This window comes from Myxine glutinosa, chromosome 1, assembly GCF_964187855.1.
Source record: "Myxine glutinosa chromosome 1, kmMyxGlut1.1, whole genome shotgun sequence".
Lineage (NCBI taxonomy): Eukaryota > Metazoa > Chordata > Myxini > Myxiniformes > Myxinidae > Myxine > Myxine glutinosa.
Genome location: NC_136261.1, coordinates 302,817,209 through 302,833,862, shown reverse-complemented (window position 1 = coordinate 302,833,862; position 16,654 = coordinate 302,817,209). Strand labels below are relative to the sequence as shown.

The 16,654-nt window shown below is 44.2% G+C and overlaps 1 protein-coding gene across 2 annotated transcripts in view; it reads right to left on the bottom strand.

The window, feature by feature from the left end:
• TAFA5 (TAFA chemokine like family member 5) overlaps positions 1 to 16,654 on the bottom strand; it is a 374,045-nt gene that overhangs the window by 11,648 nt on the left and 345,743 nt on the right. For both annotated transcript variants that reach the window (XM_068135274.2, XM_068135266.2), the window contains exon 3: positions 614 to 741. In XM_068135274.2, coding sequence (XP_067991375.1) covers positions 614 to 741 — 128 coding nt within the window. The remainder of the gene's footprint in view (positions 1 to 613; positions 742 to 16,654) is intronic.

The window sequence follows — 16,654 nt, the reverse complement described above, 5'->3', positions numbered from 1 at the left end:
GAGAAGATTGTCATGGGGCCCGCAAGGCTAACCGCCGCTCTTGCAGGGAACATGGCCTTAAAATGCCTGTTGTTGTTGGTGGACAGAGACGTCCGTGGCGGAGGTAAAGTCTCCTCCCCAATTCTCCGCAATCTGGTCTCAAGATAAAGAACATCACTTTTCGAGTGAAAATTGGATGTAGTGGTAAACACCTACAAGTAAACACCTACAAAATTGAATAACACCTACAGTATAAGTAAAAAAAAAAAAAAAAAGTTTTTCAAATAACATACAATATATATTGTTGTTAACCCTGAGCAACAATACCTGCTACCCCGCAGCCAAAAGTACCCCATGACTATTCCATAGTCGAATCCAGATTAATATGCTATTTCATCCATTGTCGAACCAGTTTCGTTATAGATTCGGTGCGTACACCAATGCCTCCTGATATACGTAATTGTCCTGCACAAAATTATGTACTAGCTTCACCATGAGTGTCATGGTTAGGCTTGTTGAAAAAAAAAAAAAAACAGCCAAAGATCTCAGCTATTCAGTTTTAGTCCAGTGTAGATAAACATCAAGATTTTCCTTATCGTGCTACACAATGCTTTTCAAGCATGGATCACATTACCGTAGTGGTCTTGATGCGTCCCCCGGGCAGCGAGCATGTCCAGCCGGATTGGTTAAACAGCAAATTGCAGCTTTCCCCATCAAGACACGGAAACATATCACACCACTGCCGGTCGTGAATCACCCCCGCTGCAGAAAGAAACAGGATATGAAAGGATGAGATCAAAGGTACGGAAATGAATAACAGGAGGAGTTTGTTTTTCGTCTGACAAACCAAACTTGTGATTGGCAATAGCTGGAGAGTGCTATCATGAGAGTTGCAGTCAATAGTACTATCATGCTGTGATGATCTCAGTCTGATAAATATTTACACATTAGTGGGAAAAAAATTATTGTGTTGCCCGTATTATTATGCAAACTGAACTCAATTCCATGTTCTTACCTAGAAGTAACAATAACAAGTACACATACATTCAAAGTACACCGCCCCCATGCCAAATAATTAAATATCCTACAGCGCGGCATTGCCGGGGCGCCTCGGGCGCCCGGCAATACCGCAGTGCAGCTCATTGAGGCTGCATTGGGAGGGAGAGGTGTACACTAATTGATTGACTAATTGTATAATTAAAATCAATAAAAGATTATCACAAAATATTTTCTTAATCAATTGGCTAATAGCATAACGAAACCACTAGTGCTTCATCCGAAGATGTATCTTTTAGAAATTTAATTAAATAAGTCATTAATAAAAAATTAAATTATTAATTGATTAATCAATAAATAATTAATCGATTAATCAATAAATAATTAATCGATTAAATGATTAATCAATAAATCAAAAATATCCTTGATAGCCACATCACTTGGTCACTGTCATGTCCAAATTTTAGCTTCCGAGCTCAAAAGGTGCCTGAGATATTGGCCAAATGAGAAAGAAAATAAATAAATGATTAATAATGAAAATAAATAAATAATAATCATTGAAAAATTAAATTATTAATCAATTCGGTCACAGAACACATAAACCATCACCATTTCATCAGAATCTGCAACTAAATATATATATATATTTAGGAATTAATCGAATAATTAAATAATTAATCGATTAATTGATTAATCAATAAATCAAAAATATCCTTGATAGCCACATCACTTGGTCACTCATGTCCAAATATTAGCTTCCGAGCTCAAAAGGTGCCTGAGTTAATGGTCAAAAGAGAAAGGAAATTTAATTAATTAAATAAGTACTTAATTAATCGCTAATAATTAAATAACTCCTCAATTAATTGATTAATCAAAAAACCAAAAATACTGTTTTTGACAAAGTACTTGCTCACTATTGTGCCGAAATTTCAGCTTCCTAGCTCAAAGGATGGCTGAGATATCGCCCGGACAAACAAGAAAGAAAACAAGAAAACAAACAAGAAAACAAACAAGAAAACAAACAAGAAAACAAACAGAGTGAAAACTGAGTACGCCCTTTCAGCGCGCGTCACTGCCGAGCCCCCTTCGGTGCCCGGCAATGACGATTTGCAATGCCTGGAGATGGCATAGGAAAGGTGCGGTGTACAATAACAAATACCCAGCAATAAATATATCTGGGCCTTGACTGATGCAACAATTGCAAAAGATTGCATCATCTTTCAAAAGACAATGAAAGCAAGGTGCTTATATTTGCAAAGAATCAGTTATCATTCACCTGCCCTAGACACATGTGTGTTGTGACTCAATGGGCAATACATTGGAAATGACATCATGAAAGAAGTCTCTAATTCTTTCTTTGAGTGAAGAGGTACATAATATGAGACAAATTGCTTCAAAAGTGAAATTTAATCGGTCCACTCTGGATCAACTCCTGGAGAGGCAAAAATGAACTGGTAGTGCGATACGACAAAAGAGATGAAGAAAAAAAAGATGGCTTCTACAAGTACAGAACATCAAAGCTAAAGTGCACGTGTCTCAGGGACAGAGCAGTATTGTCAACCAACCTGCAAAGTGGGCCTGCTCGGACTATTATTGTGTGACTATAAACAGACCTACCATCTGGAATCAACTTGTGGATATGGGTCTCTCTCTTGACCAATTTTGAGCATGGAGAAAAAGACATAAAATGTCATGGCCCCTGTGGTTTTAGTAACTTTGCTGTACGGAGTTAAAGGCCGTCAGTCGGCCATCTTTGGTCAGATTACAAAACAAAATCTTCTACATATGTATAATCTCATGTATTGTCTTTGTGCCAAGTTGGAACAAAATCGGTCCATGCACGTCCGAAAAATAGTTGGGGACACGTTTAATTAACAAAATGGCCGCCAGTCCGCCATTGAGGATGGTGTGCCTGACATGGTCTAAGGAGCATGCGGATTTGACAGAAAGTCCACAGAACTTGATTCTATTCTCAGACAAGTTGCTTTTTGACTTTTATTGGTTATTACTTCATTTGGCGATGAGCCGGGGAAGAGCTGCATACTGAGCTGCATACGAGTGCTGTCTGACTTCTGTATGACCAAATGGTTTGGGTTCTCTTCACCTTTTGTTCACGCACTATGTAATTAAGGGACTGCAAGGCCTGGAAGTGCAGTTGAAGGTGGTTGTTCACTGCCATTTTGGAGGAGGCTGAAACCGCATTTTACATTTTACAATTATTTTATCCACTGCTACATGACCAAACTTGTGAGCGCCACGAAGTCGTTTCGGACATGACAAAGCTTTTTTGGAATATCCTCCTATTTATATTGCAAATACAGTCACGTGAAAAAGTAAGTACACCCCATGTAAAGTTTTGACTTTTTCAACATATTTCAACATACAGCTATTTGATCTTCATTTCAACAATATTGACAGATAAAGGTGATATAATATAACAAATATCATGAAAAATTTACATTTTGTAGTCCATTGTATAATTTAAATAAACATAAATGCAAATTTTGCATGTGGAAAAAGTAAGTACACCCTTGGCTCTAATAGGTGGTATTGCCCCCTTTGGCAGAAACAACCTCAAGTAAGCGTTTCTTATAACTGTCTACCAGTCTCTGACATCGACTGGGAGAAATTTTTGCCCACTCCTCCATGCAGAATTCTTTCAGCTGTGCGATGTTTGAGGGGTTTCTTGCATGCACAGCTCGTTTCAAATCCCCCCACAACATCTCGATGGGATTTAGATCCGGGCTTTGACTTGGCCATTCCAGAACCCTCCATTTCTTTCTTTTCAGCCATTCCTTGGTGGATTTACTGGTATGTTTAGGGTCATTGTCATGTTGCAAGGTCCAACTTCGGTTGAGCTTCAACTTTCCGACAGATGGCCTCACATTATCCTCAAGCACCCTCTGGTACAATGAAGAATTCATAGTGGATTCTATGATGGTGAGCTACCCAGGCCCTGATGCAGCAAAGCTGCCCCAAACAATAATATTTCCACCACCATGCTTTACAGTTGGTATCAGGTTATTGTGGTCAAATGCTGTCTTTGGTTTTCGCCAAACATGTCTTCTGGTACTGTGGCCAAATAGCTCTACCTTTGACTCATCTGTCCAGAGCACATTGTTCCAGAAGTGCTGGTCTTTGCCTAGGTGTTCATTGGCAAACTTTGGTCTTGCCCTGATGTTCTTTCTGGACAGCAAAGGTTTCCTCCTGGCACACCTCCCATGTAGATCAAATTTGTGCAGCCTCTTTCGAATGGTAGACTCGTGCACCTTGACATCAACAGTGGCAAGAGCTACCTGTAGGTCCCGTGATGACATTCTGGGGTTCTTAGAGACTTCTTTCAGCATCTTGCGGTCTGCTCTCGGGCTGAACTTGCTGGGGCGGCCTGGCCTGAACAAGTTGGCAGTTGTTTGGAATCTTCTCCACTTGTAGATGATCTTCCAGACAGTAGAATTGTTGATTTCAAATTGTTTGGTGATCTTTTTAAATCCCTTCCCAGACTCGAAGGCATCTATAACCTTCTTTCTGAAGGCCTCAGAGAGCTCTTTTGATCTAGGCATGGTGACGCCGCACACTTCAACAACAAAGAGCAAACCAAACTAAATGTCTGAGGTTTAAATAAGACAGGTTCCTCCAAGATCTTCTCTAACGTTGTTCTAATCATTTGCACCTGAGCTGGTGCACCTGATTCTAATTTTAGGTATTTGAAGTAATGATAAATGTAAGGGTGTACTTACTTTTTCCACATGCGAAATTTGCATTTATGTTTATTTAAATTATACCATGGACTACAAAATGTAAATGTTTCATGATGTTTGTTATATTATATCACCTTTATCTGTCAATATTGTTGAAATGAAGATCAAATAGCTGTATGTTGAAATATGTTGAAAAAGTCAAAACTTTACATGGGGTGTACTTACTTTTTCACATGACTGTACATATCCTTTCAACTTGATTGATGAGCTGGCAGGATGGCCGCACACTCGCCTTTAAACTGCCCAGCCTGGGTTTGAACCCTGGCCCAGTTATAAACTGCCATCCCAGTGTTTTACAGGCAAGGTGGTTCATCAATGTGTGTGCCGACCCTCGGGTCGACGTTAAGCGAGAGTCTTGTTTGCCGGCATTAGTTGGTGCATGTTAAAGATCCCAGAGTAGCGTTCGTGAAGAGTATGCCAGCTATCGCCGGCATCATGAACAAATTACCAGATCCTATCCTAACCAGCAGAGGGCATTGCATCAGCAGCACACCCGCACCCTTAGTGAACGATGCTACCCCGCAGCCAATTGTGTTGCGTACAACAACTGATCAATTGATAATTATTACAATTACAATTATAATTATATATTTATATTATAATTTATATTTATTATAATATTGATATTTTAAAATATTTTATTAATTGAATAATAATTATTAATAATTTTAATAATAATATTATTATATTATTAATATAATAATATAATATAAAAAATATAATATAATATTATTAATAATTAATAATAATTATTACTTGCAAAATCCAAGATTTTTCAAGTATATTGGTCGGTTCCGTTTGTGGTTCTGTCTGTTTGTCTGTTTGTCTGTTTGTCACCGGCCTACAGGTCACAATTCAAAACTGATCGTCACGAAACTTCACCAAGTTGTATAGGTCGTCCCAATTGAGAAGGCTCTTGATTTTGAGGTTAAAGGTCAGAGGTCATCTGGAGGTCAAATTTCTAAAATCGCCATTTTAAATCCGATTGACCTGAAAATTGAATATCGTTTATATATCAAGTCAATAAATTGGGAAATGAACTATTTTTGAGGTCAAAAGGTCAAAGGTCAACTTGAGGTCAAATTTTTAAAATCATCAATTTTCATCTAAAAAGCCGTCAATTCTTAACCGATTGACTTGAAAATTGAACAGCATTTGCATATCAAGTCACTAAATTGGGAAACATACTATTTTTGAGGTCAAAAGGTCAAAGGTCAACTCAAGGTCAAATTTAAAAATTCATCAATTTTCATCTAAAAAGCCGTCAATTCTCAACCGATTGACTTGAATATTGAACAGCATTTGCATATCGAGTCACTAAATTGGGAAACATACTATTTTTAGGTCGAAAGGTCAAAGGTCAACTCAAGGTCAAACTTCCAAAATCATCACTTTTTATCTGAAAAAAAACCGTCAATTTTCATCCGATTGGCTTGAAAATTGAACAGCATTTGCACATTGTGTCACTAAATAGGGAAACCAACTATTTTTGAGGTCAAAAGGTCAAAGGTCAACTCAAGGTCAACCTTCCAAAAATCATCATTTTTATTGGAAAAATCGTCAATTTTCTTCCTATTGACCTGAACTTTGATCAAGATTGTCAATTTTAATCTTGATGAAATGGACAATTTGCTGTATCAATGGAATTTTTTTTCTTGGGGAGAGGGGGGAACGCAAGTATCGTGCTCCGCATGACGTCTTCTTGTTAATTTATTAATTTAATGATAAATTTATAATTTATATGTATATATTGTTGTGGATTTGTAATTGTTGTAAAGATCACCCTTTGTAAATGTCATGATTGTTGTAAATACCTCCATAATTGTAAAGGTCAAAGGTCGTCCCCTTAATTAATTCATCGCATACACCTAGCCAATCTTAAGCCCTTCTAAGTAGTTATCTCTTTATTCTATGTGAGTTTAAGGCTCTGTTGGCCATTAATTGACACTCCATTGCACCGAATCAAATAAGAACAGCTCCCCTTCAATAATTACATTTCCCAGCCCAAACTCCCTCTCTGAGTAAAGCAGCTTCACAAGCGTGGGGTGCGCGCCCTCTCATTTCGCTGCAAATAGTGAATACGTGCTCCGTGCTCTGTTTGAACAGGAGGGGTGGGGTCACCGGGAAGAGGCAAGCCCAGGGCGCGCCACGAGGGGCGGGGCTGTTCAGCCCCATGCCCAAATAAGGGAACAAGCCCGTAGCTCGCCACGAGGGGCGCGCCGTTCGGCGCCATGTCCAAATAAGGAGGCAAGCCCGTGGCATTGCCATATAAGGTCACAGAGCACGGGGGGAGGGCGATACCGAAACCGACGAGGGCGTGTAACACCTGCGCTTGAGCATGATATATGCGTGCGAAGATCGCGCAAGAGAGAGATGAGTGAGGGAGCCCCACGAGCAGTTCTGTGAAGGGAGTTGCTTGAAGGTTCATGAGAGTTGAACAAAGCAGGTACAAGGTCGTGGGAAGGCACGAACGAGAGGCGTGATCGAGCAAGACTGAGAGAGAGAGACGTAAGGGGGTGCCTGTATTGCGGCAATAGGCCGACACCCTCTACGCCCTATCGCCGGTCGGTGAGACGTGAGGCTGTGTTTGCCGGGTTTTCGCCTCGACCCCAAAGCGTGGATCGGAGCGCGCGCTTGGAGCCGGACCTCGACGCCTACCATCTGCCTGGACCCTCCTCTGCCGTCCCAAACCATCCCTGCCTTTCCATCCTTTTGTGTACGTGAGTTTGTTCTGTGTGTCTTGTCCCTAGGTATTAATTAAGCTTGTATAAGTTAATATTTGCACTGTGTCACCTGCTTTTTCCATTTTCCCTGTATATAACCTTGACTGCTCCTTTTGCTTAGTGTGTGTAAATAATAAATCCTGTTACTCTTCTGTACGTCTTCTTCTTCTTCCTCTTTACATTCGGTCGCTTTAGAGGTTTCCAAATTGAATACCTGTGGTGCGATTTCGGCCAACGTCCAGGAATCAGGTTAGTCGGGGTAACTGTTCGGCCGCGGTGCCATCCGCTCGGCGAAACAACATCTTATCCGCGGTCCGTAACAATATAATATGTACAGTCACTTGAAAAAGTAAGTACACCCCATGTAAAGTTTTGACTTTTACAACGTATTTCAACATACAGCTATTTGATCTTCATTTCAACAATATTGATAGATAAAGGTGATATAATATAACAAATATCATGAAACATTTACATCTTGTAGTCCATTGTAAAATTTAAATGAACATAAATGCAAATTTCGCATGTGGAAAAAGTAAGTGCACCCCTACATTTATCACTACTTCAAATACCTAAAATTAGAAACAAGTGCATCAGTTCAGGTGCAAATGATTAGAACATCGTTAGAGAGCATCTTGGAGGAACCTGTCTTATTTAAACCTCAGACATTTCGTTTGGTTTGCTCTTTGTTGTTGAAGTGTGCGGCGTCACCATGCCTAGATAAAAATAGCTCTCTGAAGCCTTCAGAAAGAGGTTATAGATGTCTTCGAGTCTGGGAAGGGATTTAAAAAGATCTCCAAACAATTTGAAATCAATCATTCGACTGTCCGGAAGAACATCTACAAGTGGAGAAGATTCCAAACAACTGCCAACTTGTTCAGGCCAGGCCGCCCCAGCAAGTTCGGCCCAAGAGCAGACCGCAAGATGCTGAAAGAAGTCTCTGAGAACCCCAGAATGTCATCACGGGACCTACAGGTAGCTCTTGCCACTGTTGATGTCAAGGTGCACGAGTCTACCATTATAAAGAGGCTGCACGAATTTGATCTACATGGGAGGTGTGCCAGGAGTAATCATTTGCTGTCCAGAAAGAACATCAGGGCAAGACTAAAGTTTACCAAGAAACACCGAGGCAAAGCCCAGCACTTCTGGAACAATGTGGTCTCGACAGATGAGTCAAAGGTAGAGCAATTTGGCCACAGTACCAGAAGACATGTTTGGCGAAAACCAAAGACAGCATTTGACCACAAGAACCTGATGCCAACTGTAAAGCATGGTGGTGGAAATATTATGGTTTGGAGCGGCTTTGCTGCATCAGGGCCTGGGCAGCTCACCATCATAGATTCCACTATGAATTCTTCATTGTAGAAGAGGGTGCTTGTGGATGTGAGGCCATCTGTCGGAAAGTTGAAGCTCAACGGAAGGTGGACCTTGCAACATGACAATGACCCTAAACATACCAGTAAATCCACCAAGGAATGGCTAAAAAGAAAGAAATGGAGGGTTCTGGAATGGCCAAGTCAAAGCCCGGATCTAAATCCCATCGAGATGTTGTGGGGGGATTTGAAACGAGCTGTGCATGCAAGAAACCCCTCAAACATCGCACAGATGAAAGAATTCTGCACGGAGGAGTGGGCACAAATTTCTCCCAGTCGATGTCAGAGACTGGCAGACAGTTATAAGAAACACCTACTTGAGGTTCTTTCTGCCAAAGGGGGCAATAATACCTATTAGAGCCAAGGGTGTACTTACTTTTTCCACATGCGAAATTTGCATTTATGTTTATTTAAATTATACAATGGACTACAAAATGTAAATGTTTCATGATATTTGTTGTATTATATCACCTTTATCTATCAATATTGTTGAAATGAAGATCAAATGGCTGAATGTTGAAATATGTTGAAAAAGGCAAAACTTTACATGGGGTGTACTTACTTTTTCACGTGACTGTATATTATACAGACTTGGCATTTAATATGGAATCTTTTTTTTGTGGGGGTGAACTTACTTTTCAAGATGTCTTAGAACCAAAAGTTCATTGGAATTATGTTGAAATTATTCTAGATTTTGTTAACGTAACCTTTAAAAGAAACAAAAACCACATTTGACATTTCGAAACAAATAAATTGATCCTCGAAAGTGATGCAAACTGATATCGAACTCAATTCATGGAGAGTACTGTGTTAAACTTCTGTACGTTTTCCAGAAGTATCTCTTTATTTTGCACATTAGCTAAAAAAATTTTTAACAAAAACAAAAGTTAAATTACGACTGGGATTACGGACAGTAAAATTACAGTTCAGTGCTTCGTGTAACCCCCACGAGTATTCAGGAGAGCACGTACACGTTGAGGCATGCTGTTCACGAGATTTGCCAAGGTTTGGACAGGAAACGCTTGCCATGCAGTGACAATAGCCTGCTGCGATTCACGCACAGAGGTCAGCTGCTGGTCCAAGTGGTCGATTTGACGCGTTAATTCTGCCCACAAGTTCTCTATCGGATTCATATCTGGGGACATGGCAGGCCACTCCATATGCTCTACACCACGGTCAGCAAGAAAGTGTTGGATCATGCGAGCACGATGAGGCCGTGCATTGTCATCTTGGAAGACAACGTTTCCTCGAAAGGCTGCACGAGCAAATGGAAGCAATGTTTCTTCCAGAATGGCCCTGTACTGGAACTGGTTCAGGTTTCCATTCAGAACAACCAGGTCAGTTTTGCCCCCTGCATGAAAAGCAGCCCAAACGGTCACCCCACCACCTCCAGCTTGGACTCTTGGCACTATACAATCTTTGTTGTAGGCTTCATGCACTTGTCTGCGCACTCGGACGCGGCCATCTTGACGATAGACCAGAAATCTAGACTCGTCACTGAAGATCACGTGATTCCAGTGTCCTGGCTGCCATTGACGGTGCTCTCTGGCCCACTGCAATCGGCGCTGGCGGTGTTGTCTGGTCAGGCGTGGCTTTCTCAGGGGACGCCTGGCACGATAGCCTGCTTGAACCAGTCGTTGGTTGACTAGCCTTCTGGATACAGGCACATTTGTCAGTTGCTGCCACTCAGCCCAAAGCCGATTAGCTGACTTGGTACGGCCATTGCGGACTAACCGGTGCAGCTGGCGATCATCCCTCCTTGTGGTTCTGCGGGGACGTCCTGGCCTCGGTATTGGAATAGGGACACCCCTCTGAGCATTTCGTTTCAGGATCTTTGACACCTGACCTTGAGTGATGCCATACTGCCGAACAATAGCACGCTGTTTCATGCCGTAATTTCCTAAAGCCACCACTCCATGACAAACAGCATTGTCGAGTTGATGGACCATCTCCAGAGGAAGCGGCAATAACTTTTGGAGATGTGCAGCAGTTTTTCACTAATACAGAACGCAACAACCCTTGTATACCCGACTGTGAAGCCAATCATCAAATGCACCTGTCCGTACATTTTGGCCCGCCACCTGTGATATAATCCTGTTGTTGACTTCTTGCTGTGACAGACAATCAGTGACATGGTTCTTTTAACAAATAAATCACAAAAGTGTAAAAGAAACTCACCAGATTTATCTACTGAGTTAAGAAAGTAAACCCAAGTCAAGAAAAAAAACATATTCCATATTAAATGCCAAGTCTGTATATAATTATATATTTATTAATTATAATTAAAATTATAATTATTGCAATTGATAAGTTGATAATTGTGAAGATAGAAGAAGAACTTGATTTATGCACATTCTCACAATTCAAACTAATGACTAGTTGTATGATGTCAGCATTCGAACCCTGCTTACTTGTAGGTATATATATATTGTTACGGTTTTTAGAACCTTCACTTTGTAAATTTAGTATTAAATTTCCTGTGTACATTTCCCCTTTAATTGGCTGTTAATTGAAATGAGTGCACCGTAGCTAGTCCATATACAAGCATGTAGGCCACCATAGAACCTCTCTATAGTTATTTCTTATTCTATGTTAGTTTTAGGCTCTGTTTCCCATTAATTGACACTGCATTGCACCAGATAAAATAAGATAGATCCCCTTTCAATTGCCCAAAACCTCCATTGCCGATTGTATTGCCAACCGCATTACCAACTGCATTCGTCCTCCATTACGCACGCGGTCAGCTCGGAGAAGAAAGGCGTGTCTCCACCTCGTCATGAGAAGGAGGAGTGAGCCAGCCCCCGATCAACCAACCAAGCATGAGGGGTTTGGCCTGAGAGGGCGGAGGAAAGAAACTTCGGGGAGGTTCAAGAAGATTCTAGGGCGTGGTTATATAACCCATCACGCGGAGCCCCCACCTCAGTCCAGTTGAGGAGGATCTGAGAGGCGTAAGAGAGAGATGAGCAAGGGAGGATGCACAAAAAGATATACGTGCTGGAGGTGCTTGGAAGTGGAGAGATTCTGTGGGGAGGTGAACTTGCGGTTCTGCTGGGAGAGACGCTGTTTCAGCGGCCCAGCAGCATGAAGCCTTGACGTGGTTTTTCGAGCTGCCTTGCTGTGTGAACCAGATTGCGGTGGCATCGGTGGCCGTCGTTTCCAGCCCGACGTCCCGTGCGGGATCAAGCTCTAGCCAGCATCCCGCTGAACCTTCCTCTCCTTCCAGCCATTCGTTCCTGCCTTCATCCCCCACTCGCGTAAGTCTGAATGTCGTCTGTTTGTCTGTGTTGTCCCTGGGAATAAGTTAAGCTTGTATAAGTAGAATTGCACTGTGTCTTCTTCTTCTTCTGTAAATTATTTTCGTATCTTTCCATCTCCTTTGGTTTCTTTGATTGTGTAAATAGTAGTAATAAATTCCTGTTCCTCCTTACTCTGCCTTCTTTTCTTCACATCCGTTCGTACTCTGCCTTCTTTTCTTCACATCCGTTCATTTTAGAGGTTTCCACATTGAACGCCTGTGGCACGATTTGGCCAACGTTCAGAATCGGGTCTAGTTTTTGTTAATGGCTCGAGCCGCGGGCTGCTAATCCGCTCGGCAAATAACATCTCGCCCGTGGTCTCGGGCGAAGATGCTCACCTGCCTCGTGGAGGGAGCTGGGCAGCTTCAGGAGTGGAGACGGCCAGTGAAAATAAAAAGGGGGATTAACCCCCCCCCCCCCCCCGCTAAGGGGGAGCGCCGTACTCCGGTTCCGTAACAATTGGTGTCAGGAGCGGGATCCGGACCTGAAGTGCGCTTAGCGCACTCAAAATTACGAGTGGCCAAAATTTTATTTTAACATCCAAAATTTAAATCGTGCCATGGATGCTCAAGGCGACCGGATGCCGGTGGGGGTAGAGTTAGAGGGGGTAGAGTCGACCCAGGACCCCAGGGAAATGTATATGGGGGAGAGGGAGGAGGAGAGCAATGAGGATGTGGTTGCAGAGGTTTCAGGCGCACAAGATGGCGACCTCGCGCACAAGGTTGGAGGCGCACAAAATGGCGCGTCGCACATGGCTGCGGCGGCCGCGCCGCTGCACAAATAGGGGGAATTGATGTGCGGGACCTCATGGCGCAGATTAATGCAGCCATACTAATGGGGAATATAGGATTGGAAAACAGAATGGGGGAGCGATTGGAAAATCAAACCAGGGGGCTGGAAGCCAAAATCGGGGAATTGAGAAATGATATGGGAAGCAAAATCGGGGGGCTCAACGGTAAAATCGGGGGGCTGGAAGCCAAATTTGAGGGTTTAGACAACAAATTTGAGGGGTTAGACAACGGGATGAAAGGGGTGAAGAATGGGTTAACGGGGCTAGAAGACAAGATGGAAGGCAAATTGAGGGAAATAGGGGAGCAATCCGCCCGGGAAATTAAACAAATGGGAGATCAGATAGAGGGGGTGAAAATTGGGTTGGAAACTAAATTGGATGCCCAGAGGAATGATTTGGAACAGATGAGGGCAGCATCTACCAAAGAGATGGTAACAGACGAGGTGTGGGCGAAGAGGTCGCGGGGGTACGCGAGGAGGTAAAGCGGGGTGAGGAGCGTATGGAGAAAGAGGTGAGAAATAGTACGGCTAGGTTACAAGGGGGCATAGAAGATCTGACGAGGGGAGTAGCGCAGCTGACGGTGGGACAAAAAGAGTTAGGGGAGCAAGTGGAGAAGAACACTGCGGTAATCGGGGGGTTAAAGGCGACACAGAAGGAGATAAAAAAGGAACTCATAGTGACAAAGAGGGAATGTCAGATGGTATATGAGGGACTGACAAAGAGGTTGGACAAGGTGACAGAGGCAATGGAGACGAAAGAACGGGAAGTAAGAACGCACATAGAAACGACCAAGGTGGCCTTAGAGGAAGAAATTGAGGAAATAAAATATTAGGAAATAAAAGACCAGGAAATAAGAAATAAGAAATATTTCCGCACCAGGAAATAAAAGAGGTAAAGCAAAAATTAGAGGAAGTGGAAGAGGGGGTGAGTGAAATTAAGAAGAGACAGAGGGAAACTAAGAGAGAGATAAAGGAGGAGGTGATGGAATTGGTGCAAGGTCTGTGCTCAAATCGTGATGATGTGCTTACTAACCAAAAAAAGAGTTTGCAGGTGGCGGAGGAGGAGCGAAGACGAGGTGCCGAGGTGAGTGGCGATATACTCGGAAATGTAGTGGGAGATTCAGTGGTGCGAGGGGAGATTCAGTGGGCTTGGGTGTTGCTGTAGACCCGGGTGTTCGTGAGAGACCAATGATGAGGTGTATGACTGGTTCGGAGTGTATGGAAAGAGGAGGTGTGTGAGGAAAAAGTGCGCGCCGAGGAGTGAGTGTGCTGTCGAGAGTGAGTTGGTCGTGGCGCGGGTGCGGGGGGGCACATTGAAGCGCGTGATGGGGAGTGTTACAGGGGATGTAACGGAAGAGTGCACAACTGTGGTGAGTGTTACGGAGGGCGTAACGGGAGAGTGTGGCCAAGAGGATACGCAAGAAAGGTGTGTAACAGAGGAGTGCATGATTACAGAGTGCGCTGTCGAGAGTAAGAATGCGCGACCGATTGTGGTGGTGAGTGACGAAAGTGACACGGAGCACAAGTGGGTTGTAGCAGGTGAGAGAGGATGCACACCTGGAATGGAAGGATGCACACCTGGAATGGTCGAGTGCGTGTGGGAATGCACACTTGAGTTGGTAGTGAAGCACGTGATTGGGTGTGTAGAAGAGTGCACACCCGTGGTTGTCACAGAGGATGTGACCGAGGGGTGGGCGCGACGAGGTGTGTTGATGAGGTGTGCGAACGACGAGTGTGTACTAAGGTGTGCGTTGGTCAGGTGTGTAGCAAAGTCTGTGAGCGGAATGAGTGTACCTGGGTGGTGTGTAGGAGAAGGTACAATAACGAAGTGTATGGAGACACCTGGATGTGTGAGCAAGGAACAGAACCCGTGGTGCGAGCCTGCAGGTGAAGCATCGACGTTAACCGGGTTAGGAGTTAGACCGACGGTTAGCCGAAGCGAGCCCCCGGTTCGTGCCGGGCGTTGGGTGCTGCGGGAATCAGCCGGGATCATAACCACGGCGGTTTCGGAAGAACCGCCGTGCGCGATCCACGCCGGGCCTCGCTCTGAACGGTCGCGTCCGCGCTCCGCTAAGCGGAGCGGGCGGGCCGGTTCGAGGACAGGTGGGAAGGGTCGGCACGGCAACCCCTTGTGGTTGCGGCGTTCCAGCCGGCCGAGATTGGGGCATCGAACGGTTCCGTGCTGAGATGGTGCGTGGAATCTTGGCCCGAGTAAGCCTCCTTCCCTGCACCGAATGCCGGACGGACCCAACCGCCGGCAACGAACCACCTGCATTCATTGCTCGGCTTCGCGAAGCCAGGCTTTGAGAATGAATTGACGCCCCGAGAGGCTCAGGTGAGTAGATGTGTGAGGGTGATAGAAGTAGTGAATTTGATTGGCAAAATAAAATGATTGGCAGTGATTGGCGAATTTTGATTGGTTGGAATTTGATGGCAAAATTAATAGTGGGAAATGGCCGATGTGGTGGGATGGCAAATCCACCATCCCTCCCAACTGGGGGCACATGAGCTATAGTGTTATGGGGTTTGGCAGTGAAAACTAGCCCGGGAGGGTTAGGATAAAATGATGGGGATCTAGAGAAGATTGACCATAGGTAACTGGAGATTTAAGTAGCAACATTATACAGGTAGTGGGGACGTAGGTAGATTAGTTTGGATTATAACAACGAGGGAGCGCAATAGTATAAGGGGCGACTGGGAAGCGCAAGTTTCAGAAGGGAGTAGTCAGCTTAGATGATGCCGTGTGTGTGAGAATCTTTGCCGGTGAGCATGTTGAGCAAATGAGGCAATGCTCGTGAATGGTGCCATGTGTTTGTGTTGAAAGTGTATGGAGCAATGTATGAGTGAGTAATGGTGATTGTGGATTGTATTGAGCGTGGAAGTGTATGGAGCAGTGTATGAGGAACAATTGTGGTTGTGCATTGTATTGAATGATTGAAGAAGCCTGGGAGGAAGGAGGGTGCAGGTGGCACCAGGTGTGATTGCACAGGTGTGCAAATGAACAGGTGTGTGGAATACATGGAGTATGGAATGGATGGTGTGGAGGGAGTATGGTGGAAACTGTGGAGTGGAGTGGATGGTGCGAAGGTGTGTATCGGGAGGATGGACCCCATCACGAATACCCGGGGAGGGTAGTTTAAGAGTTAGGTAGAGGGAGTAGGTAAATTGTGGTTGGATATTGGCATCTGTGGTGCGTGGTGGAAGAATGGTGTTTGGATGGGTGCATTAGTGACGTGGAAATGGCTGGGCGTGTGGCCTGTTAGTGTGTGTAGTTAAATGGGCACTCCGCCACTGTTGGGATGTCGGCCAGGTGAGGCCGCAGGTGGGCTCTGGGAGCCGGTAGAGTTGTGGATGGGGCCCGAGGATCCGGAGGACGGACCCAGGTAGACCAGTGCCAGAGGGGGCACCGAGTGGGGAGAGCGCCAGAGGGCCTTCCCCAGGTAGATAGGTTAGGGTAAGGAGCAGGTAAGCTCGGAGGCAACTGCAGTGGTGGAGGTGTGCAGGTGGGTAGACCTGCTGGGAGAGCCACACGACCCAGTCCTGAAATTGTGCAAAGGCACAGGGAGTTGAACCGGGGGAGTGAGACCCCAAATTGATGAAGCACCACAGTTGGGTCAATGGGAATTTGGTTCTTAAAACCGCATAGAGTAAGATGGCCAATGGATTGGCAGGGAAAGACCCCAGGTAGTGTGAAGTGTGTTAATGTCATTTAGGAAGTAGTTAGGATTGAAATCTCCTCG